This window comes from Mesoplodon bidens (genome assembly GCF_964165515.1).
Source record: "Mesoplodon bidens genome assembly, chromosome: 11".
In the NCBI taxonomy this organism is placed as follows: domain Eukaryota; kingdom Metazoa; phylum Chordata; class Mammalia; order Artiodactyla; family Ziphiidae; genus Mesoplodon; species Mesoplodon bidens.
Window position 1 is genome coordinate 41,787,745 of NC_138167.1, and position 24,591 is coordinate 41,812,335.

At 49.4% G+C, this 24,591-nt stretch overlaps 1 protein-coding gene across 1 annotated transcript in view; it reads left to right on the plus strand.

Moving 5' to 3' along the window:
• Positions 1-6,455: 6,455 nt before the first annotated feature.
• MYO1A (myosin IA) overlaps positions 6,456-24,591 on the plus strand; it is a gene marked incomplete at both ends in the record, with an annotated part of 28,327 nt that continues 10,191 nt past the window's right edge. Inside the window, 25 exons of the mRNA XM_081247813.1 lie at positions 6,456-6,569; positions 6,675-6,790; positions 7,058-7,152; positions 7,347-7,451; positions 7,644-7,690; positions 7,834-7,897; positions 8,099-8,197; positions 10,249-10,352; positions 10,468-10,615; positions 11,091-11,209; positions 11,290-11,376; positions 12,725-12,790; positions 12,944-13,048; positions 15,027-15,089; positions 15,296-15,496; positions 15,670-15,896; positions 16,261-16,461; positions 16,725-16,818; positions 17,272-17,421; positions 17,531-17,599; positions 18,044-18,118; positions 22,410-22,544; positions 23,383-23,489; positions 23,879-24,011; positions 24,126-24,280. Coding sequence (XP_081103939.1) covers positions 6,456-6,569; positions 6,675-6,790; positions 7,058-7,152; positions 7,347-7,451; positions 7,644-7,690; positions 7,834-7,897; positions 8,099-8,197; positions 10,249-10,352; positions 10,468-10,615; positions 11,091-11,209; positions 11,290-11,376; positions 12,725-12,790; positions 12,944-13,048; positions 15,027-15,089; positions 15,296-15,496; positions 15,670-15,896; positions 16,261-16,461; positions 16,725-16,818; positions 17,272-17,421; positions 17,531-17,599; positions 18,044-18,118; positions 22,410-22,544; positions 23,383-23,489; positions 23,879-24,011; positions 24,126-24,280 — 2,879 coding nt within the window. The remainder of the gene's footprint in view (positions 6,570-6,674; positions 6,791-7,057; positions 7,153-7,346; positions 7,452-7,643; positions 7,691-7,833; positions 7,898-8,098; positions 8,198-10,248; positions 10,353-10,467; positions 10,616-11,090; positions 11,210-11,289; positions 11,377-12,724; positions 12,791-12,943; positions 13,049-15,026; positions 15,090-15,295; positions 15,497-15,669; positions 15,897-16,260; positions 16,462-16,724; positions 16,819-17,271; positions 17,422-17,530; positions 17,600-18,043; positions 18,119-22,409; positions 22,545-23,382; positions 23,490-23,878; positions 24,012-24,125; positions 24,281-24,591) is intronic.

Consider the following 24,591-nt stretch of genomic DNA (forward strand, 5'->3'; position numbering starts at 1 on the left):
GCTGTGGAGCACGGGCTCTAGGCGCACGGGCTTCAGTAGTTGTGGCTTGCGGGCTCTAGAGCGCAGGCTCAGTAGTTGTGGCGCACGGGCTTAGTTGCCCCACGGCATGTGGGATCTTCCCGGACCAGGGCTTGGACCCATGTCCCCTGCATTGGCAGGCGGATTCTTAACCACTGCACCATCAGGGAAGTCCCGAGCATGCACTTTTCTTGTTTGATCTCTTGTTTTCAGGTAATCAGCAATTAGCTCTTCTGTTTCATCTTTCTGATGAGATTGTTTTGTATGCCATTTATTTTCCTTTTTTTCTTAACTACTGCTCCCCATCCTGGGTCTGTCTTGGTCTACTTCCTTGGACTGGATGATTTCCCAGGATGCCAGATCTCTATAAGGGGTATTCTTGCAGGAGCAGAGGGTTGTACCACTGTGCTGTCTCATAGGAAAACAATGTATAGGTTATTCCTCGTCCAGGGGGCTACTCTGTACTTTAGTTCTTTCCTTTTTTTTTTTTTTGCGGTATGCGGGCCTCTCGCTGTTGTGGCCTCTCCCATTGCGGAGCACAGGCTCCGGATACGCAGGCTCAGCGACCATGGCTCACGGGCCCAGCTGCTCCACGGCATGTGAGATCTTCCCAGACCGGGGCACGAACCTGTGTCCCCTGCATCGGCAGGCGGACTCTCAACCACTGTGCCACCAGGGAAGCCCCCTTTTCTTTTTTTAATGGCATAAAATATCTCTTTTGTTTCTCGATTGGGGTGAGGGGAAGACCTATGGATCCAGCTATGAGACGCCTGCCAAGAGCTTTATGTAGGGTGAAAGGGAGCAGGGCTGTAGTGAGTATTAGGGGGCATGGAATAAAAACTTCAATTTTGGACTTCCCTGGTGGTGCAGTGGTTAAGAATCCGCCTGCCAGTGCAGGGGACACAGGTTCGATCCCTGGTCCGGGAAGATCCCGCATGCCGCAGAGCAACAGCCCGTGCGCCACAACTACTGAGCCCATGCGCCACAACTGTTGAGCCCACGAGCCACAACTACTGAAGCCCATGCGCGCTTTAGGGCCCACATGCCGCAACTACTGAGCCCACGTGCTGCAACTACTGAAGCCTGCGCGCCTAGAGCCCATGCTCCGCACCAAGAGAAGCTGCCGCAGTGAGAAGCCTGCGCACCACAACGAAGAGTAGCCCCTGCTCGCTGCAACTAGAGAAAGCCAGTGTGCAGCAATGAAGACCCGATGCAGCAAAAATAAAACAAACAAACAAAAAACTTCAATTATGACTAGGCCCAGCTTCTGCATTAGGAAGGAGTCTGGTACCTTCCATTTTCTTTTATGTTTTGGCTATTTTCTTTGCTCTGGAAATCCGTTATAGCATTTGCATTAATTCTGTACCTTTCTCTTCTGAGTTATTTTGACTACCTGGAAATCCACTGTCCATTTTTCAAAGACGGTTGGTTGGTGAAATAGGAAGAAAACAGGGTGTGGATCATATGTAAATTTATGTAGATTAATGCACACTGATGACATCTTTTCTCCTCTTCTACAACCAGACTAGGTAAATAAGAGACATTGGATGATCATCAATGGTTGAATTAATAAAAACTTAAAGCATAATTGCCAGGTTTGCAAGATCATAGGGTTTTAGTGAGGATAAAAAAAAGATAAGGTATGTAAAGCAGTTCTTCTCAAACTTTAACATGCCTAGGAATCATCTGGGGAGCTTGTTAAACTGCAGACTTCTGCTTCAGTAAGTCTGGGTTGGGACCCAAAATTCTGCATTTCTAATAAGCTCCCAGGTGATTCAGATGCTGCTGGTCTGCGGACCTCACTTTGGATAGCATTTAGCTTGTTGCCTGGCACATAGTAGTACAGCTGGCTCTTAAATCGGGGGTGGGGAGGGTTAGGGTCTCCAACCCTCTGTCCAGTGGCAAATCCACCTATAATTTTACAGTTGAAGGCCCTCTGTATCTGTGCTTCCACATCTGCACATTCAGGCACCCATGGATCATGTAGTAGCAGTACGTACTTATTGAAAAAAATCTTGAGTTTAGGTGGACCAGGGAGTTCAAACCTGTGTTGTTGAAAGGTCAACTGTACTTGATCAATGTTGTTACTAAGTGACACCAGATAGTTTGTGAGGGTCAAAAAGACCCTCTACCACCAAATATCTCCTCCACCATTGTCTGAAAACTCCTGTGTTTTTATTGTGTAACATCTTTTTAAAAAGTGAATGTCCCTGGGAGCACTAGTGAGTGTGAATTAGACCAATTAAATTGCTGCCCTCACAGCTCTCAGAAATCAGCAGTGAAGGGTTTAGAATTGCTGCTGCTGCTTCTAGTTCTTCTTTGCCAGCTTTACTGAAGTATAATTTATAAAATTGTACAATACAATAAAGTTCACCAGTTTTAAATTTTGCTGAGTTTTGGCAAATGGAGACAGTTGTGTAACCACCACCACAGTTATAGAGCATTTCCATCACCTGAAAAAGTTCCCTCATGGGACTTCCCTGGTGGCGCAGTGGCTAAGAATCCACCTGCCAATGCAGGGGACACGGGTTCAATCCCTGGTCCGGGAGGATCCCACATGCCGCGGAGCAACTAAGTCCGTGCGCCACAACTACTGAGCCTGCGCTCTAGGGCCCGCGTGCTGCAACTACTGAAGCCCACGCACCTAGAGCCCGTGCTCTGCAACAAGAGAAGCCACCACAATGAGAAGTCTGCGCACCGCAACGAAGAGTAGCTCCCGCTCTCCACAACTAGAGAAACTCCACGCACAGCAACGAAGACCCAATGCAAAAAAAAAGAAAAGAAAAAGTGCCCTCATTTCCCCCTACACGGACTAGAAATTCTAATGGGGGGATAAGGAAGGGAATTTCAGAGTCAGAGTGGAGGAAGACCAACAAGCTCCAGTTGCTTCAGTTTTGCCTGGGAAGCAGGAGATCACAACCCTGCATCCTCTGTGCCTCCTCTCCACCCCGAGTGCTTTGGCAGATCTTCAAATCCCAGCTGAGTTGGATGTGTATTTTGTACCTTGTTAATTTAGAATGACCTATTCATCCCCGTTTGCCCAAAACTTTACTGGTTTTAGCACTCAAATACCCATGTCCAGAAAACTCATCTTAGGTCCCAGACAAACCATGATGGTTGGTCACCCTAGCTGTGATGTTCATGCCATTGTTTGTAAGCCTGAGGTTGCCATCTCATTTTAGAGTCACTCCTCTCATGTGAGCACATAGTAGGCACTCGATAAATGAGTCTGTGGATGGACACAAATGAACCTCAGTTGTAGGCAGCTGCAGATTCCTGGCCTGGAGAACAGGAGACCTGTGTTCTGGTCCTGGCTCTGCCAGGTTTGCAGTGGTGTGATCCTAGGAAAGTGGTTTCTCACTCTAGGTATGTTTCCTCCACTGCAAAATAGGGGATCTTTAGTCATTTCTGCCTCTACTGTGATACTGCTCTCCCTGTACATGGGATTATGTTCTGATGTCACTTCCACTCAGCTTTCTCTCTCTCTCGCCTCTTGCTTTTTATCCCCTTCAAATATATATATATATTTAGTAGATCAATAATTTATGTAAGGGCAGGTTGGTAATGGAATTGCTGATGGGCCAGGTTTATGCAGAGTGCTTCTGTGAGAGCAATAGAGTTTGGACCTTGAACCAAGCAGCTGTGGCTGGGAGTTGGAGAATCAAGTCTCTATCTTCAGCTAAGTGTTTGTGATTACCTAATTTGCTCTTTGTGCATGCCTGGGAGGGAAGACGGTGGGCATAGGGAGCCTGCTGTTCAGGAATTTTCCTGGGTGGATGAGGAGGTACCCTGGGAAATAGGATTTTAAAGCTTCTTGTCCACTGGAGGCAGTTATTTCCAGCTGAGATAGTGCCCAGGAAAGAGCATCCCAGGGTCTTATTCGGTATTCTAGCACAGAAGAAGGAATAAAATGAGAAATACCAGGACTTGGGCTGGAACCTGTGGCCACCTTAGGGTCAGGAAGCTGCATTTTTCTGTTCCTGGTTCTGCCATGTGCTGTCTGTGGAACTAGGGGCACATTGTGTAACCTCTCTGAGCCTCGGTGTTTGTCTCTAATTTTCCTTTTTAATGGAGGAGGTCTGCACTGCCTACCACACAGGGTGGTGTGATTCAATGAGGTGACACAGGTGGGAGTTCACTGAATGAATGAAATATCAGGTGTTATCACTAACTTTAATCTTTGGACCTGTGTCCAAAGATGGCGTCTGATTCATGGGGGGAGGGAAGTGGAGAGAAATTTGGGGATTTTGTCTGCTTAGTTCTTCCAATAATGTCATCAATACCCCCTGGCTCCGAACAAGATAGGAAGGGTAGGTTCGAGAGAGGTACTACTTCTTTGGTCAGAAGACACCCCAGCCTAACTTCCTCTTTGACAATATTCCTGACTTTTGGAAAAAGCTTTTCCTTGGCTATAAAGTCTGCTCCTTCTGCCCTCATTTCCAAATTTTGGGGGCAATGGAGCAAGAACTCTGCTTGAACCCCTCAGCTAAGGCCAGCCAGATACCCCTTCCTACCTAGAGGGGGCTTTCTCATGCGACTGAGTGTCTCCCTCTGGGGCTGCAGGCCTGTGAAGGGTTAAGCGAGCCACACCCTCATCAGGAACAGCCTCGGACTTTGTGCTGAGCCACCATCTCAGGGCTCGCCTGGTTTGACTGGCACAGGGAGCCCTGGCTGGAGGAGGCTGCACAGAGGAAGGTCAGAATCGTGGACACTGGGAAGAAGAGGGTCGAATATTTCCTGTCTTCCCTGACACCATGGACAGCTCCCAGTAACGAGGGCACCTCTCCAGCCTTAGGGCCTGGGACTCCTATGCCCCCTTCCTGTCAAATTGGGATTTCATCCACCATTCTCCAAGAGACACTGAAGTTACACCCTAGTTCCAGTGTTGGGTGAGTCCTTCCTTAACCTGCCTCTACTCCTCTTTTCACATCTTTGGGTGCCCCATGTGGGGGCTGCTTTTCTTCCTTCTTCCCCACCTCCAACCAATCTTATTCCCATTCCTTTCAAATCTAAATCCAAAGAAGATGCCTTCTCCCAGCCCTGCTTCTGCTTCTCTCCCTTCCCTACCAAGTTATTTAAAATCTTAACTTTTTTCTTTTAATCTAGAAAATGTGGGATGATAATAGTGTCTATTTCATGGGGATATTGTAAGCATCAAGTGAATTCGTGTATGTAAAGTGTTTAGAGCCTGCCTAGCCCGTAGTACATACTACCTGATTGCTAAAGGTTGCTATAATCAGTATTCTTATTGCTCCCTCCATTGTGACTTTACAGGAAGTGACAGGTGCTCCCTTTTCCCGAAGCTTGGGGAAGGCAGAGTGAAGGGAGAAGGCAGCCTGTGCCCACTTCTTGCCCCACCTTCCCTTCCTGCTTCCCTCCCTTCCCCCAGTCAGTTTTAGCGATGCAGGACAGGAGGATGTGGCTCTTTTATTCCTGTTAGGGAGTGGCATTGACCACTGTAATAGTCCTGTCCTGCACCAGGTCGCCCTGCCTACTCAATCCCCCAGGAAAGACTGAGGAGGGCTGGGCTTCCACTCTAGGGAGCACCTGCCATATACCTAGTGCGTGGAGGCCTAGCCGCACGGTGTCCCCTGCCCCTCTGACTCTGCTTTTCCTTGCCCATTCCCACTAGCTACTAAAAAGCTAGGTGTGTCCCTCTGGGGCAAAGTCCATGCCAGAAGCTTATGGTCATGGGTGTAAAATCTGGACATGGAAATATAGGGACAGACGTGTAGGCACATGCAGAAGTCCTGACAGCTACTTGCTTGTTGGGGAAACAAACCTCATTTTCATTTCTTTGGGGTATTCCAGCCTTTTACGGAGGAACTCCCGTCTCTGTCCTTGAGCTCATCACCTCTTCCAGTCCCCATTTAAAAAATGAATCTCACTGTAGCAATGAGACGGGAGGAAAGACACTGGCACAATTTTTCAAAGGGGTATGGGTGTGCTGGGTGACTGAAACGGGGGCTGTGAGAGGCGGGGAGTTGAGAAGGAGAATGGGGGACAAAGAGTCAGGGAGTCTGGACCCTGACCTCAGCCTCAGTGCAGGAGGGAGGGAGCTTTTGGTGCCTGGCTGTGGCATGAAGTTTGCTTACCCTTTCCTCCCCAGCCCTCTCCCCTGCAAGCACAAGGATGCTCCCCCAGCTGCTGCCTACTGGGTGCCTTCTTTACCCTGGTGGTCCTGTCCCACCCCCACCAACCCTAATTCAGGGTGCAGAGGATTCCCTCGCCTCCCACCAAGAGTTTCTGCAGCCTCCACTGTTAGCTTGGGCTGGTCCAGAGGCCTTTCCCAGGTTGGGGGCTCTCTCTAGGGCCAGGACTGGGGGAGGGGAAAGCTCTCTTAGGTCCTTCTGCCTTCCTCCCCTCAAACAGTTACTGGCCTCTAAAGCTGAGCAGACATCAACAAACTGATCCCAGGATCAGTTGCTCCTCTGGACATGACTCTCCTGGAAGGGTCCATTGGGGTCGAGGACCTTGTGCTCCTGGAACCCCTGGAGCAGGAGTCTCTGATCAAGAACCTCCAGCTGCGCTATGAAAAAGGCGAGATTTATGTGAGTGTTTACGGGTGCCCCTGCCTGCGGCCGTGTGGCCAGAGAGTTCACATGCCTCCCCCAACCCCCACCCTCGCTCATTCCCTTCATCTTCCCTGGCTCCAGACCTACATTGGGAACGTGTTGGTCTCAGTGAATCCCTACCAACAGCTGCCCATCTATGGCCCAGAGTTCATTGCCAGATACAGGGACTATACCTTCTACGAGCTGAAGCCCCATGTGTGAGTAGAGGGACCGAGCGAGGAAAGGTGACAGGGCCCCAGCTCGCTATGATGACACATCCTAATTTCCTCTTTCCTTCCTCCTGAAGGAGGTTCTCCAGCTGCCCCTTCCTCCCTTGGCCCTCTGGAGGCCCCTTCCTAGGCCTGTCACTTGCCTTGGTCTGGTCCAAGTGGGGAGGGCAAATGAGTCTGGGGGTTGCGGGTCGAGTGAAAGATGTTGTCCTGGACTGGTCCCACACTAGTCACCACCCACTTCCTCCCCACAAGCTATGCACTGGCAAATGTGGCGTACCAGTCACTGAGGGACCAGGACAAAGACCAGTGTATCCTCATCACGGGCGAGAGTGGAGCTGGCAAGACAGGTGAGGCGCCCGGGGCGGGAAGCCATGGGGTCACTGCTGGAACTACCCCCTTGTCTCTTTCCAAGCCAGGCCCAGTTCTGCCTCCACCCCCTGAAATTCCTCCCTGGCTTTTTCTGACTCTGAGTGGTGTGAGGTGCTGGGATGAGGGAGGTTAAGGGCATTGGTGGGGACCCACGTGAGGGTTTCTCTTGCAGAGGCTAGTAAACTGGTGATGAGTTACGTGGCGGCTGTCTGTGGGGAAGGGGAACGGGTGAACTCTGTGAAAGAACAACTGCTTCAGTCAAATCCAGTGCTGGAGGGTGAGAAGTCCAGTCTCTGCCCTCTCCACCCCCACCCCACCTGACCGTCCCCAGTGTTCCCCAGATGGCTGTTCTTGCTCAGCCTGAGAAACCTGAGATCGGCCTCATGGCTGGAGGGCCTTCCCCTTCCCCTGCTCTGGAGTCCCTCTTCTCGCCTCAGCCATCGTATTCCCCCTCTCCTCATCTCCGCAGCTTTTGGCAATGCCAAGACCATTCGCAACAACAACTCCTCTCGATTTGTGAGTGAACCTCTCCCCAGACTGGGACAAGAGGGTGTGGCGCCTTGAGAGGGAGGAACAAGGCACAGATCCCTCCTGGACAGGGTGGTGAGAAGAGGAGGAAGCCAAGTCTCTCTCTCTCTCTCTCTCTCTGGTCTCTGAAGGGAAAATACATGGATGTTGAGTTTGACTTCAAGGGATCCCCCCTTGGTGGCGTCATCACAAACTGTACGTGTCTCCCCATCCCACTTACCACCTGTCCCACCTGCCCCACGGTGTTCCTTTTGGCTAATCTGCTGCTGTAGGAAGGAGGAATGTTAGACTACCAGGCTTCCCAACCACTAGGAACACTAGGGATGAGGGCAGGATTAGAGGGAAGCTGCAGTACCTCCCAGGTCCTCAGAACATTATTTTCAAATTCTCTGCCAGATCTGCTTGAGAAATCCCGCGTGGTGAAGCAACTTAAAGGAGAAAGGAACTTCCACATCTTCTATCAGCTACTGGCTGGAGCAGATCCACAGCTGCTGAGTATGTGCCTGCCCCCGACACATGGCAGAACACCCCTAGCCTCCATTCAATGCCCAGAACCCCTGGGACCCTCTGGATCCCTGTAGCCCTCTTCCCTCGAATCTCAGGGCAGTCCCCACCCTGAATCTCATCCACCCATTGTTGGGAACAAATCCCTTGACCTCTGTGTTCTCTTCCTTTTCTGGGGTTTTATTGCTAGGAATAAGCCTTCTTACCTCTTCACTGCTCTTATTTCTCTGTCTTGTCTGGATTCCTCTTTCCCCAAGCTGGCTTCAAAAATGGAACACTTATTTCCATCTACCATCTCTCCTATCTTCAATTTAAGGGACTTTATCCATAGCTCAGCAGGAAAGCAGGCAGGATGTTACAAGTGTTGAAGAACTTTCAATGAGCTCTAGCTGAAGTTGTCCTGGCTATACATCTGCCTTGCCCAGGACCTTGTCCTTGATTTTCTCTTCTTAGATAGTTCTGTGGAGGTTCCATTCAATCATTCATCAAACATCTCTTGAAAAAAAAAAAAATCTCTTGAACACCTACTATGCTTGAACATTGTGCTAGCTTCTAGGGATACAGAGGTGAGTAAGAGACCTTGTCCTCGAAGATCTTAGTCTTCTAGGGATGGCAGATGCATGAACAGCTACATCTCAATACAGTGTGATCAGTGCCAATAGGCTCTGCAGCTGGCTAGAGGGGCAGAAGGCATGGAGCACCTTACGTTGTCTTGGGGAAGAGACCATCTCAGCCTGGATGCTAGATGGGCCTGAGGTGGCTCTGGCTGGGCGTTACTGCAGGGTCTGATGGGACTTAAAGCCCTGCCAGAGCTTCCCCTCTCAATCCCCCCTCTAACTGTGGGCACTGTGGGTATCTGGCCCCCAAGAACCTGTCCCTTTGGTTTCTGGTTATTCTATGCTGGACTTGTGCCTGTCTCCTTTCCCCCTCCTAGAGATCTCTATGGTTCAAGAGCCCCCACAGGTCTCATCCTCCCTCCTGGCTTAATTGTCTTGATTGTATTCCATTTGTCTGAATCATAGGTACTAGAGTTGTGCTCTGGCTGATTCTCACTCACTGATTTAAGTTGAGTCTGGGTGGGGCCTCCCTCCCTGGTGTCATCATCCCAGGGCCTTTCTGACTCTTCTCCTTCCAGACACCCCTATTTAGCAGGCTCTTGTTTCAAAATTTGTGTTTCAGGGGAAACTGCCATTAAACTCTAGTTTGAGGGTCACTCCCTGATTCTCAGATCATTTGAATAGCAGATAACTGATACCCTTCAAGCTCCATGATTATTAACCCATTCCTTCCCATCTCAGGTGAACAGCTTTGACCATTCCCTTGATTCATTTATTAAAAAGAAAAAAGTTCCTGCATGCCAGCCAGGCACACAGAATATGAAGATGAAAAACACAGTCCCAACACACAAGTTGTTCATTTGTAGGAGGGACAGAAAAAACCCCAAAGCCCAGCCCATGTGATGTGGTCTGGGGTAGAGATGCACAATGGGGGAACACAAGAGGGCCATTTGGCTCAGCTACACGCAGAGAAAACCTTCCCGAAGGGAGTCAGGGTTGGGGAACATAGTATCTGTCACTTGGTTGGTGCTTTGTGAACAAATAATGGGTGCGCCAACCTGGGCCTAGGGCGAGGCCTCGAGGCTGGGGGTGGGTGGGAGATGTGTGCTCACCCTTCTTTCCTCACCTTCATCCTCCCAGAACCATTGAGAACTGAGCAGGACAGAGAGGTTTCTTGTTTGTTTTTATTGTTTGGAACCCTGAGGGTGGGGAAAAGAGTAGAATGAGGCTTTTCTTTCATAAAAGTTGGGGAAAACATCCACAATTATGAACACCCAAACCCTAAATACCACTTAAAAATGTAGTCTATCATCACAGGAATTAGTGATCCCAAAACAAAAGAGGCAGGGGAAGAACCTAAAACAAAAATGGCTCCTCTGAATAAATGAATGAACCAACCTCTAGGACAAGGACCATGAGGGTCAAGGCTGGAGGACTCCAGAAAGCATGTGTACTGACCCTTTTCCCTCATGCTGGCCCTCCCAGAGGCCCTGAAGCTTGAGCGGGACACAAGTGGCTATGCCTACCTGAACCCGGGGGCATCCAGGGTGGATGGCATGGACGACACCGCCAACTTCAAGGCCCTCCAGGTGAGTACCTGGGATGGGCCATTAGGCCATGCCCTGAGCCCAGGCTCTGGCTTTGAGAAGGGAGGCATTGGACTGGCACCGCAGTTCAGCTTTGGACTTCTCCTTTCTCTCCAAGAGTGCGATGACTGTGATTGGGTTCTCCACGGAGGAGATTCGGCAGGTGCTAGAGGTGGTGGCCCTGGTGTTGAAGCTGGGGAATGTGGAACTGGCAGACGAGTTCCAGGCCAATGGGGTACCAGCAAGTGGCATCCGTGATGGGAGAGGTCTGCACCCAACCAGCTCCCTGAATCTCCTGCTACAATTTCTGTTCTTCTACCATCTCCAGCATAATAGACCTCACTCTGATTCAGTCCCCCTCTGCCCACTCAGGAGTTCTTCCCCAAACATACTCATTTAGAACTCCCTGTGAGGCATATTGGAATGAGGTTTTGATGTTTGGTAGACCTAGGTTCTGGGACCTCTCTGAGTCTCAGTGGATTCTTTGCAGAAATGGGGACAATTACACTCATTTCAGGAGATTCTCATATTAAAGGAGATAATGCCTGCAAAGTGTCAAGATCTCCCTTTTCTCCTCCTCCCCAGAGGTTCCTCCAGAGCCATGTTCTGGATTGGCTGTAAGGACTTCCCCAGTAAGACCCAGGAACAGCAGGCTTTCAGCAGTTTCACTTTTCAGCCCTCCCTCCCTCCCCTGGGAGCAAGCCCTCTCTCAGGCCATGTTGTATTTCCTCATCACTCCAGGTATTCAAGAGATTGGGGAAATGGTGGGTTTGAATTCAGTGGAACTAGAGAGAGCTTTGTGCTCAAGGACCATGGAAACGGCCAAAGAAAAAGTGGTCACTGCACTGAATGTCGTCCAGGTGAGGGGCCCTGTGGGAGGAGGCTGTATTTTGAGTCTGTTCTGTGGCTGCCACACTAACCCGTTGGCACTGCCCTGCAGGCTCGGTACGCTCGGGATGCTCTGGCTAAGAACATCTACAGCCGCCTTTTCAACTGGCTAGTGAATCGAATCAATGAGAGTATCCAGGTGAGAGACTGCCCTCCTCCCTCAGCACTCTCCTCTGCCCGCCCCATGCCTTGGGTTCTGAGATGAACGGAGTAAGGAGGATAGGGTGTATTTATTTATTTACGATAATGTAGTGTTTTGGAAACATCTCTGTTTTTTTGAGTTCATCTATTTGGGTTCCCTACTTACCAACTGTGTGGTCTTTCAGTTTCACAGAGATTCTGAACCTCAGTTTCCCGATTTGGGAATTGAGACACACTAATGCCTACTTGTTTCACAGGATTTAGTGAGGATCAGATGAAATTGTGTACATGGTTACCATATAACCCAGCAATTCTACCCCTAAGTATATATCCAAAAGAACTGAAAACAGATGTCCACATAAAAACCTGTGCATAAATGTTCATAGAGGCATTATTCATAATAGCCAAGAAGTGGAAACAACCCCAGTGTACATCAACTAATGAATGGATAAACAAAATGTGGTATATCCATACAGTGGGATATTATTTGGCCATCAAAAGGCATGAAGTGCTGATACGTGCTCACCGTGGATGAACCTTGGAAACATGTTGAGTGAAAGAAGCCAGACACAAATGGTCACATTTCGTATAATTCCATTTATATGAAATGTCCAGAGTAAGCAATCCATCGGGATGGGAAGTAGGTCAGCGGTTGCCAGGGGAATAGGGAGTGACTGCTAATGGGTTACGTGTATAAGATTTCACCTGAGGATGATGAAAATGCTCTGGAATTTAGTGGTGGTGGTTGTATACCTTTTGAATATACTGGAAAAAAATCCCACTGAATTGTATACTTTTAAAGGGTAAATTTTATGGTGTGCAAATTAGGTCAAAATAGAACTATTATTTAAAAATTCGTATGTGAAAGTGCCATCAATTTAGAATCTGTTACCAGAAGGCAGCAGGGTAACATAGGATTTGAATCTAGATTTGGGTAAATGCTTAGCTCTTTTGAAGTTCGATTTTTTTTCATCTGTAGAATGGGAATAATCACACCTTACAGGGATAGATGGATTAATGAAATAAGATCATAGGATTTTTTTTGTAAAATGCTCTACAAATATAAGGGATGGTTATTTTTCCGAGAAGATTTTAACGTCTTTCTACTTTGTACCATGGGAGCATTTTCCTGGAATCTATTACATCTTCCTTTTCCTCCTTTCCTCCCTCTTTGCTTGTCCTTCAGCAATACAGAGGAAGAGGGAGAGTAAAATTACACCAATTCCTTTCCAGCTTGGTCAAGCTCACCCAATTTCTGTTTGCTCCCTGCTTGGCTCACATCCCAGAAGGGCCTGGCCTGGTGTGTAGAGGGCCAGTCCTCAGATTTATCTTTTCCTCCTCTTCAGGTGGGCACTGGGGAGAAAAGGAAGGTCATGGGGGTCCTGGACATCTATGGCTTTGAAATATTAGAGGTGAGAGAGCTTCAGCAACCTCAGCACCCTGCTTCCTGAGGGTTAGGAGCAGCAGGCTCAAAGCGGGGTGTGAGAGAGGGGAGGTGGGGCTGAGACGGAGGAAGTGTCTTGGGCTGAGCTGGTCTCACTCTCTAACCTGTGTACCCACCACAGGATAATAGCTTTGAGCAATTTGTGATCAACTACTGCAATGAGAAGCTACAGCAGGTGTTCATAGAGATAACGCTGAAAGAGGAGCAAGAGGAATATAAGAGAGAGGTAAACGAGGACTTCCTGCTTCCCCTCTCTCAGATGACTTCTAGGCGTATGCCAGATCTTTCTCCTTCATCACAGCTTCCTCTCGATTGTCCCCAGATGAGAACACTAAGGGCAAAAAGTGTCCCTTGCACAGCTGAATATTCCAGCATTACCGAGAAGCCCTAATTCTCTGCTTTCCACCCCCAGTTCCCCATCCTGCCCTCCAGGCCAGGGGAGGAAGGGAGCAGATTGATGGAAGGGTGTCGGGGTGGGTAGGGGTGGGGGGGAGGCCTGACGAGCGTGAAGTGACAGCTGTGCTTGGCCCAGGGCAGGCTGGGGCCTTTCTCCTGGGCTTGGCACCCTACCACGTCCCTTTCGGTGCCCGTCTCTGACGTCTCAGAATCTTTTGTCTCCTCTGGGCTGGACTGATGTTGCCGTCCCCTCTTGTAGCACCCAGACTTCCTCACCAGAAATGCCCCGTGGCTCAAAGTTTCCACATTCCTTCCCCTGGTCAGTGAAACCACACACCCCCCCCCCCCGCCACCCATTTTCTATGGCTAAGCGTTAGAAAAGCCCTCTGATTGAGCTAATTCACTCCAAAGTGTGAATGGCTGAGTCTCAGTCATCAAAACCCTCCCAGGGATGTTCCCTGTGATCTCTGAGGAACCTGCTGTGGCAGAATTCCAGACAATGTGGTCACAACTAAAAGTTTTTTTAGTTTTGTATGTTTTTACTTTAAAAAGTTAAATTATCAAATAGATATACATTCCCATGCTTCAAGATTCAAAAAGCTTAAAAAGGTGTATAAAGAAAGGTCTACTTCCCACCCCATCCCAGCTTCCTAGTTCTCCCCCCGCATCTAGAGGCAACTGAAGTCAGCCTCCTTCCAGAGGACTTTTATGTGTAATCAAAAAAATCTGTAAATATATTTTCCCTCAAAATTTATTCAAGTGGCAATGAATACACTCTGTTCTGCATCTTGCTTTCACCAGTTAACAAGAGACCTTTCTGTATCAGTACATGAAGATGCTTTTCTATAGCTGCATAGGATTGTTCATTTAGCCAGTTGGGGAAGGTATTTTGAGGAGGAAGTGGGAGGGCAACTTTACTTAATTCCGCTCTGCATTTCCTAAAGACTTGTGAGGGAGGAGGAAGAGAAAGGCTCATGCTCCCCAACCACACCTGGGAATGGCCTGAGCCTGGGAGGTCTGGCCCTTGGCTGATCCAGAGCTCTCCTGTCTATAGGCCTGATACCCAGCAAAGCTCTAAATTAGAGATGCATGGTCTTATGGGTCTTCTGCTTCTATACCATTCTTGCTTTTTAAAAAACAAATAATACAGCCCCAAAGTATCATGTAGATCAGTGGTTCTGAAAGTGTGGTCCTGGACCAGCAGCAGGAGTATCCCCTGGGGACATGTTGGAAAGACAAATTCCCAGGCCCTATCCTAGACCTGCTGAATCAGAACCTGGGGGTGGGGCCCAGCAATCTGTATTTTAACAAGCCCTCCAGGTGATTGTGACGCACACTTGAGTTTGAGAATCACTGATGAAGGTCTTTGAAGATGTATCAAATTAGCTTTGTTGTTTGATGATAAACTCACCTATGTGCTTTGGTTCCATAGCTGGTTGCCAGAACAGTATGGCCATTTGCTCTTCTACATACTCAAGGACCCTTCCCCACTCCCACAGTGGGGTAATCCCAACATATTCCACTTCCTTCTCCAACCTACAGCACCTACATGGCTTTCTGCACTGTCTCGCCCTCTCTCACAACTGCTCTGGGTCCTCCCACACGTCTGCCCACCCATCCCACAAATTCTCCATCAACCTTGGAGGGATAAGGATGTGATTGATAGAAACCACACCAAGGACCCCTCTGAACTATAGGGCTTTCTGATGGTCCTTGGCGGGGTGGGTGAAAGGGGTCCTGGTCCTGGTGAGACCGTTGGAGACTTGTCTTGGACCTGCTCCATGTAATTTGTCATCTCCCGTTGCCAGGGCATACCGTGGGTGAAGGTGGACTACTTTGATAATGGCATTATCTGTAACCTCATTGAGCATGTAAGTTATCTTTCTCTCATCTCTGGGACCTCCCCCTCCAGACTGCCTGAACACCCTTCCCCTGTCTCTCTCTACCCTCCCCCCCCACCCCACTTGTTAAGGATGGTAAAGAGGGCAAAGGATGAGGGGGCAGAGGGGCGGCAGTGAGGATGTGGACGTCTGGAAGGACCAGGTCTAGGTTGGGCTGATCTTGTTCCCCTGGCCAGACTCAACAAGGCATCCTGGCCATGCTGGACGAGGAGTGCCTGCGGCCTGGGGTGGTCAGTGACTCCACCTTCCTAGCAAAGCTGAACCAGGTCTTCTCCAAGCATGGCCACTATGAGAGCAAAGTCACCCAGAACGCCCAGCACCAGTATGACCACAGCATGGGCCTCAGCTGCTTCCGCATCTGCCACTATGCGGGCAAGGTGATGTCGCGGGGCTGGAGGGTGAAGACTAGGGCCTGGGCACAGGCTGAAGGCAATGGGGGAGGCACTGGGGGGAGATGAGAACCAGGAACACTTCGCAGTGAGACTGGGAGGGCCACGCGCACGACAGACAATGTGGTGGGCTCTCCAGACCAAGAGCGGTTCCTGTACAGGTGACCTACAATGTGAACGGCTTCATCGACAAGAATAACGACCTACTCTTCCGGGACTTGTCCCAGGCCATGTGGAAGGCCCAGCACTCCCTCCTTCGGTCCTTGTTTCCTGAGGGTGATCCAAAGCAGGCGTCTCTCAAACGCCCCCCAACTGCTGGGGTCCAGTTCAAGGGTTCTGTGGCCATTCTCATGAAGAACCTGTATTCCAAGAAACCCAACTACATCAGGTGACATGCTGGGCACATAGGGGAACATGCTGCATTTGTGATGACACTTGCAGGGTCCATGCATGGTAGAACATGTCCGTGCGGGGGTGGGGGGGTGGTTGTCTCTGGAATAGTTTACCAGAGCCCTTTTCCTCATGAAAAACAGAGCCAGCTGAGGAGCTGAGAGTCCTGTAGTGGGGAGAGCATCATGGTCAAATAAGGACCATGCTATAGTGAGTGAAACTGGGAAGGCCAGTGTGTCTGCTTCCTCTGAAAATTTTCAGCTAACGGGAATGTGTACAGAATAGAGGTGTAGAGACCAGGATGGGTGACACTGGTAAGGGTGTAGCTCCTGTAGCCCGGGCCTTGCCTCACCTCCCACCAGGTGTATAAAGCCCAATGAGCATCAGCGGCGAGGTGAGTTCTCCTCGGAGCTGGTGGCCGTCCAGGCTCGGTACTTGGGGCTGCTGGAGAATGTGCGGGTGCGACGAGCAGGCTATGCCTTCCGCCAGGCCTACGGGTCCTTCCTGGAAAGGTACCGATTGCTGAGCCGGAGCACTTGGCCTCACTGGGACGGTGGAGACCGGTAAGACTCAGTGGGAGACTGGGGAGAAGGGAAGGGCAGTGCAGGGAACCTCTGTGGGGGAAGAGACCAGGTGGTGCCATGTGTATCGCTGAAGCTCAGTGAAGGGATTCTCGGGGAAATGAATTGAATGATCACTTTTCAGAGGCTCTGAAGTCTGTTCGAACCCTGAACTCTTCTCCTGGGGTGAAAGGGGGTAGAGGAAAGGTGGGAGAGGACCTTCCCCTGGGATGCCCTTTGGCAGCTTTCCCCACCTGCTCCTGTAGGGAGGGGGTCGAGAAGGTCCTGGGGGAGCTGAATATGTCCTCAGAGGAGCTGGCCTTTGGGAAGACGAAGATCTTCATCAGAAGCCCCAAGACTGTGAGTTGGAGGGTGCACTTGCGTTTGGTGGGCCTGGAAGGTGGAAGAGTTGGAGAGCCCACCTGAGTGAGAGGCTGGGCGACGGGAGCTTCTAGAACCTGGAATGAATAGTGGATGAGGAAGTCTCTCTGCAGAGACTTTATCTCTGGGAACTGAGTTCTTGGGTTCCTGCCCTACCTGCCCTGAGCCCTGGAATTAGGTGTGCTTGCATTGCTGGTCTGAATGCCTCTGCCTGAAGCAGGACTCCTTGAGAGTCAGGGTGTCTGAGTTTCCAAGTCTTAGCACAATGCCTGCTAAAGAGTCAGAGCTCAGTAGCTGCTTATTAAATGAATGAATGCATAAATGAATAAGAGGACTAAGGAACGATTGAATAAAACACTGGCTGGGAAGCCTTTGGTGCCGTGGGGTTCCCCTAGGTGAGCCTCTCTGTGCCCCCCTTCCACCTCTCCACAGCTTTTCTACCTGGAAGATCAGAGGCGCCTACGAATCCAGCAGCTGGCCACACTCATACAGAAGACGTACCGAGGCTGGCGCTGCCGCATCCACTACCAGCTGATGCGCAAGAGTCAGATCCTCATTTCCTCTTGGTTTCGGGGCAACATGGTACCTGTTATCCCCAAAGTCCTATCCCCCTTACTCTAATAGGAGAGTGGGAAGTGGAGAGGTGGTTCAGGAGGTGGAGTTTTTCTAACAGGCCCACTGTTTTCTACAGCAAAAGAAACGCTATGGGAAGATGAAGGCATCAGCATTGTTGATCCAGGCTTTTGTGAGAGGTTGGAAGGTAATGGGGAAGGGAGAGGGGTTTCCTCCCCTCACGTGGCTCCTCCGGGTCATGCCAGCTGCTGCTGGTGGGGAAGAGGAGCAGAGAGAAGGTCCTGCCCACACCCAGGACACATCTCTGTGTGATGGTATGTCTGTGTCTTGGTGTGTTTCTGGGTATGCTCTGTGTGTGTCTGGGAGTGTGGATGCCTCTTGGGGAGATCTGAATATATGCTTGGGTGTGTTTCTGACTTAGCAGCAGAGCTCTGCCTTCTGCTTTGAGTGTCCTCCTGATTGCCAGCTTGTCTGACTTTACTCTCTCCCTCCAGGTATAGTCTCAGCTCTTTATCTTACTCTGTTCTTTGTGTGGTTGAAAAATAGTAGAACCTCTTCTAGGCCTGTCTTCTGTCTTCCAGGTATAACTCTCTATCTTTACTTTGGCCCTTTTCTTGTATGTCCCTGCCAGGCCCGCAAGAATTATCGAAAGTACTTCCGGTCAGGGGCTGCCCTCACCTTGTCAAATTTCATCTACAAGAGCATAGTAAGTGGTGGGGATTGAGGGTGGAAACGGGGCATTGAGGAGGGAGGGACAGGTTGTGAAGAGGAAGTATGTGGGGTTTGAGAGGAGGTGACTCAAAGCTTTTCCCCAAGAGCCTCCTCTATCTGATGTACTTAAACCCTGGGAGCAGAGGGGACGGGGCAGCAACCTGCACGGGGAGGGCCCCAGCGCCTAGGGGCCTCGGGGCAGAATCAGAGCACATTTTGGCATGAATAGACACTGCAGGCAACCTTGTGGCAGGAAGGGGTCCCAGCACACCCACCAACTAGTCCATGGTGAGTAGGCTGGAGAAGAGACTGGGGAGGGGGGGGCTAGGTGGTTAACAACAGTTGAAGAGGCTGCGCCTCATTGAAGAGCAGAGAGAGGACACACATGGGGTTAAGTAACCCAACCTCCCGAGATTCATTTTAGGGTTGGGGATGAAGGTGGAGGAATCATATCTTCCTTCTATCTCTTCTGACACTGTAGCAGGCCAGGCTGAAACTGAATCTCAGGAAGGACCTTAATTCTGGAGGACTTGGGTCAGGGTGGGCAGGAAGAAGCCAAGAGCATACTTGGACGTTCAAACTATGGACAGTTTCCAGTGAGAGGAAAACAGGGACAGAGAGGGGTGATTTCCAGAGACATATATCCGATAGCAATAGTGCTTCTGAGAAGTATTGGAGGGAAACCAGATGGAGGAGAGCAGCACTCCATTGAAACCTTGGGAAAGACCAGAGAGAAGAGTGGGAGATCTTGGACAGAGGGCTGGAGTGAATTAGAACTGACCTTGGCTGATGTGATTTTTGATGGTTGTTAGGACTCTTACTGACTTTGCTCGTAAAGACACGAGATGTATTGGAGCTCCTCTCTGTTCCCTTGGCTAAGTTGAGGAATGGAGGCTCTGGGCCTCTTTCCCACCTCCCTGAGTCTTCCCTGTGTCCTCCTCCCCCTCCCCGGGGAAGCTCCATTGTCCTAGGCCTCTTCCATTGCCAGGGCTCTCCTCAGGCAGGCTCCAGGGTGTCTGCCTTACCGGAGTACGTGCTCTCTTGCTGCACACCTGAGACCTGTAATCTGATTTTGCTCTTATCTCCTGAATGACCTCTAGTCTGCCTTCTCTTTCACCTGTATATCATCAGGCATCTGCTGAATGTCACCGCAGGAGCTGTTGCCTTTAAACCAGTATTTCAATAAATCAAACCCACTCTGGAAGTCTGCGTATAGGGGACCACAGGGCATTGATTGCCCCAGTGTTTCTGACTAGTCCATATTTTGCCATTGCCTTGCCTATAACTCACTTACGATGTGCTAAGCCCTTTACATGCATTAACTCTAATGCTTTCAACAACCCTCTGAGGTAGGCCCTTATATTTCTCATTTTATTTTATAATTAATTAATTAATTGAACTTTTTTTTTTTTTTTTTGGCCGCTTTGGGTCTTCGTCGCTGCACATGGGCTTTTCTCTAGTTGTGGCGAGCAGGGGCTACTCTTCGTTGCGGTGCGCTGGCTTCTCATTGTGGTGGCTTCTCTTGTTGCAGAGCACGGGGCTCCAGGCTTGTGGGATTCAATAACTGTGGCAAGCGGGCTCAGTAGTTGTGGTGCATGGGCTTAGTTGCTCCGCAGCATGTGGGATCTTCCTGGACCAGGGATCGAACCTGTGTCACCTGCATTGGCAGGTGGATTCTTAACCACTGCACCACCAGGGAAGTCCCGACCTTTTTTTTTTTAAAGCACAAAACCCTATATACTAAAATTGTACACATCAAGTATTGGTCCAATCTTCTATCAATCTATTTACAGTCAATTAAACAGCACCATGGTTTTCTTACCTAGGTTAGTTAAACATGCCCAGAAAATTGTTATTCAAAGTATATGTTTTTTTAAAATAAAATATACTCTTTCCCTCATTTTATTGGTAAAAACTAAGGCCCAGAGAGGTTGAATAACTTGTAGGAGTTCCATAGCTGGTATGTGGTAGAGCTGGGATACAGGCTATTTGACTCTAGTTTTAACCACCACCTATGACTGTTCCCCTCCCCTTCCTGCCTCACCACTCCCAACACACTCACAGAGGCCTGGGCAACCCAGGTACCCATGGCTCTGGGTAGACCTGCACGCAGGAGGGCTGCATAGGGAAAAGCAGAACTTTCTAGATCTAAAAAAAACAAACAAAAAAGAAAAACCTCAGAATCTCCACATCAACTGGAACACGGGGGATTATGGGACATGCTAAGGAATGTTTATTGAATTAAATCAAACCAGGCCAAGGACTGGGGACTCCAGGGTGATTAGACCAAGCCCACTAGATCTTTGTTGGGGAAGATACAAAGAGCTTGGATAGTTCCTGGAGAGTTACAGCAATACACTGTGTGTTCTGCCTTTTTCTATTTTAGTTTTTTAACCTAATATCTCAGTAAAAAGTTTTCACAAAAATTCCAAAAATTTGGAAGTGTTCAAGGTCAAGTTATTTTCTATACCTTCAGTAATTCTATCCCATAAATAAACAGGGTGCTAGGTGCTCCCTGAGATATAAAGACTTAAGAGTCCTTGTTCTAGATTGGGGGAGACTGAACAGTCAGATGCCATGGGTGAAACTTGATTGGATCCTGGATCAAGAAAAATAAAAACAAAGTCAAAGAGTACATTTTTAAAGTCTATAAAGGACATTAGAAGAGATTTGCATATACATTACTCTTGGGTGAGTGTGTCCAATTAATGTTAATTTTCTTAGGTATGGTGATAGAATCATGATTGTGTAGGAAAATATCCTGGTTCTTGGGCAGTGCGTGCTTAAGCTTTAGAGGAAAATGTTATGATAACTGTAACCTACTTTAGGATGCTATAGTAGCCAAGATTTGTACATATGCGTGTATTTATATACTTACATGCATTTGTATTTATGTGTGCGTGTGTTAGAAAGAGCACAAAGATAGGGTAAGATGTTAACATTATCAGCTGGTGAATTTAGGTGAGAAGTATATGTTATTCAGATGTTCATTGCAATGTTGTTTCAACTTTCACTCAAATTAAAAAAATTTCAAAATAAGTTGTATTACATTTTAAAAATTAAAAAGTAAAACCTTAAGTCAGATTATGTCACTCTTCCCCTAAGACCCTCTAAAGGTGTTCCATTTCACTCCACATAAAGCCGAATGTCCTTACCACAGCCTACAAGTCCCTTCATGATCTCTCATTCGCTAACCTACTCTCTGATCTTTTCTTCTCTTGCTCAATTTAGGCCAGTCACACTGGCTTTCCTTCTTGTCTGGAATATGCTACCACTCATTCCTGTCTCAGTTCTGCTTTTTTTTGCATCATAGCATATATAATTATTGGAAGCTACAGTCTATGTTTATTTGCTTGTGGGCTGTCTCCTTCTCCACCCACAGTAGAATGTAAACTCAGTGAGAAGAGACTTTGTTTACTCTGTTCACTGCTGTGTCCCCATACCTAGAACAGTGCCAGGCACAGAACAGATGCTCAATGATGTTGAATGGTGAAAAAGCTCAGGACCTAGCATCCTGACTCCCAAAGACTCACCCTGTAGAAGAGGGAGATTTCCATGCAAATAACGGTAGTACGAAAACAAATGTATAGACAAAGTGCTATGGGGCTTCAAAGAAAGGAGAGACAGCACTGGCCCAGGGAATCTGGGAGGGCTTTGAGCTGCATCTCAAAGGATAGGTCGAGTCTGGGTTGGAAGGGTTGAGCTGAGAGCAGCGTGAGCTGAGGCACAGAGTGATAATGAATGGGCTGGGCAGAGGGCAAGTCAGGGAGTCCAGTCTGGTTGGTGTGCCAGGGTGAGATAATGCAGGGGATCCTGTGACATGAGGTTGGGCTCTAAGTAGAAGACTCTGAATGCCAGGTTGAGGTGTTGGCCTTGACTGAGCAGAGAGGAGGGAAGATTTGGTACCTGTCCAATAGCTAACACAGACAGTGGGGCAGCCATCTGTAGGCAATTATGAGCCTCGAGAATAGGAAGCTACAGAAGCAAAATATTAAGGCCAGTTTTCATATTGCTCCTCCCACCTCACTACCCTGTGTAGAAGGTATCTGCTTGGAACTACTCCTTCTCTCCCCTCCATCTCCCGTTCACGCTCTTATTGCCCAACCTCAAGTCTACATTCACACTGAAAGAGATCAGGAGGGGACTCCCTTCCATCTCCTCAGCGCCACTTGTTGCTTCTCCCTGTGGGTGGCCTTCTCCCTGAAAGTGGTGGGATCTGGGTGCCAGTTTGCCTGTCAGGAGGTCTTCTCGTCATCCCACTCCCAACCCCCCTGCTCCCAACCCAGGCACGGAAATTCCTACTGGGGCTGAAGAACAATTTGCCGTCTACCAATGTCTTGGACAAAAGGTGGCCAGCTGCCCCTTACAAGTACTTCAACGCAGCTAACCAGGAGCTTCAGAAGCTCTTCTACCAATGGAAGGTGAGCGGGGCCTGGGCAGCCTCTCCTGGTGCTCAGGCAACTCCTCTCTCATTTGTCTTCTTTTTTTTTTCTCCTCCTCCTGATTTTCCTCTTCTGCCTCCCTCTGCCACTTAAATTTTTTTTTTTATTGTGGTAATACATAAAATTTACCATTTAAACCTTTTTTTTTTTGCGTTACACGGGCCTCTCACTGTTGTGGCCTCTCCCGTTGCGGAGCACAGGCTCCGGACGCACAGGCTCAGCGGCCATGGCTCACGGGCCCAGCCGCTCCGCGGCATGTGGGATCTTCCCAGACCAGGGCACGAACCCGTGTCCCCTGCATCGGCAGGCGGACTCTCAACCACTGCACCACCAGGGAAGTCCATTTTAACCATTTTTAAGTAAACAGTTCAGTGGCATTAAGCACATTCGCATTGTTGTGCAACCATCACCGCCATCTGTCTCCATACTATTTTTCATCATCCCAAACTGAAACTCTGTACACATTAAGCAATAACTCCCCATTCCTCTGTCCCTCAGCCCCCAGAAAGTATGATCTACTTTCTGCCTCTACGAATTTAACTATTCTAGGTACCTCATATAAGTGAACTCATGCCACATTTGTCCTTTTATCTGGCTTATTTCACTTAGCACAGAGTTCTTCTACTCAAGAAATACTTTTGAGCACCTGTCTGGGAGTAGGCCTTGTGCTGTGCTGTGGGCACACAGCCCTCCTGGGGCTTGTATTTGACTGCTTCCATCCCCCTCCTCCAGCATCCCTCAGTCCCCCTTCCCCTCCCCAGTGCTCCTCCAGCCCCTGCCCTCTCTGAAGTGTCCTCCTTCCCCTCCCCTGTCACAGTGCAAGAGATTCCGGGATCAGCTGTCCCCGAAGCAGGTAGAGGTCCTAAGGGAGAAGCTCTGTGCCAGCGAACTGTTCAAGGGCAAGAAGGCTTCATACCCCCAGAGGTGAGTGCCTCCCAGACCCTGTGCAGTTTCATCAGTAGCAAAGAGAAGATTCCCCAGGTGGAACAGAGCTGTGGTTCTCAAACTTTAGTGTGCCTCAGAATCACCTGGCAGGCTGGATAACAGCCAGGTTGCTGCATGCCCTCCTCAGAGTTTCTGTTTTAGGAGGTCTGGGGTGGGGCCAAAGAATTTGCCTTTCTAACAAGGTCCTAGGGGATGCTGATGTTGGTCCTGGACCATGCTCTGAGAACCGCTGAGACACAGGGTATGGCGGAGGATGGGGGATGGAGCACGGGAGGACCAAGATGGGAGCTCAGGTGGGGAGGTACAAGGACCTTGGAGGTCGGAGGTAAGGACCTTATCTCCACTGCGTACCTCCCGTGTGTCCTCAGTGTCCCTATTCCATTCCACGGTGACTACATTGGGCTGCAAGGAAACCCCAAGCTACAGAAGCTGAAGGGCAGGGAGGAAGGGCCTGTTCTGGTGGCTGAGACTGTGATGAAGGTCAACCGTGGCAATGGCAAGGTGAAGGCCCATATCCTGAACTCCTCCCCCAGCCTGATCCAGAGCCTCGGCTGGTAGCTGGAAGGGTGGGGATGCATCACAACCCTTCCTCACCCTTTCCTGTTCTGTCTTTAGACTTCCTCTCGAATTCTCCTTCTGACCAAGGGGCATGTGATTATCTCAGACACCAAGAATTACCAGGCCAAGGCTGTCGTGGCACTGAGCAGTGTGGCCGGGGTGTCAGTCACCAGCTTCAAGGATGGGCTTTTTAGCTTGCATCTGAGTGAGGTATCAGAGCTGGGTGGGGACAGGGCCCCAGACTGGAGAAGGTGGTGGGCATCACAGGGCTGGGGCGAGCTGGAGGCCATGGAGAGCAGACCTCTCACTCTGGGCCTTTGATATCTCCCAGGGTGCTCCTGAGGAGAAAAAAATGAATCCCTTCCCTGCTGTTTCTCTCCTTCCTAAGATATCATCAGTGGGCTCCAAGGGGGACTTTCTGCTGGTCAGCGAGCATGTGATTGAACTGCTGACCAAAATGTACCGGGCTGTGCTGGATGCCACGCAGAGGCAGCTTCCAGTCACCGTGACTGAGGAGTAAGGC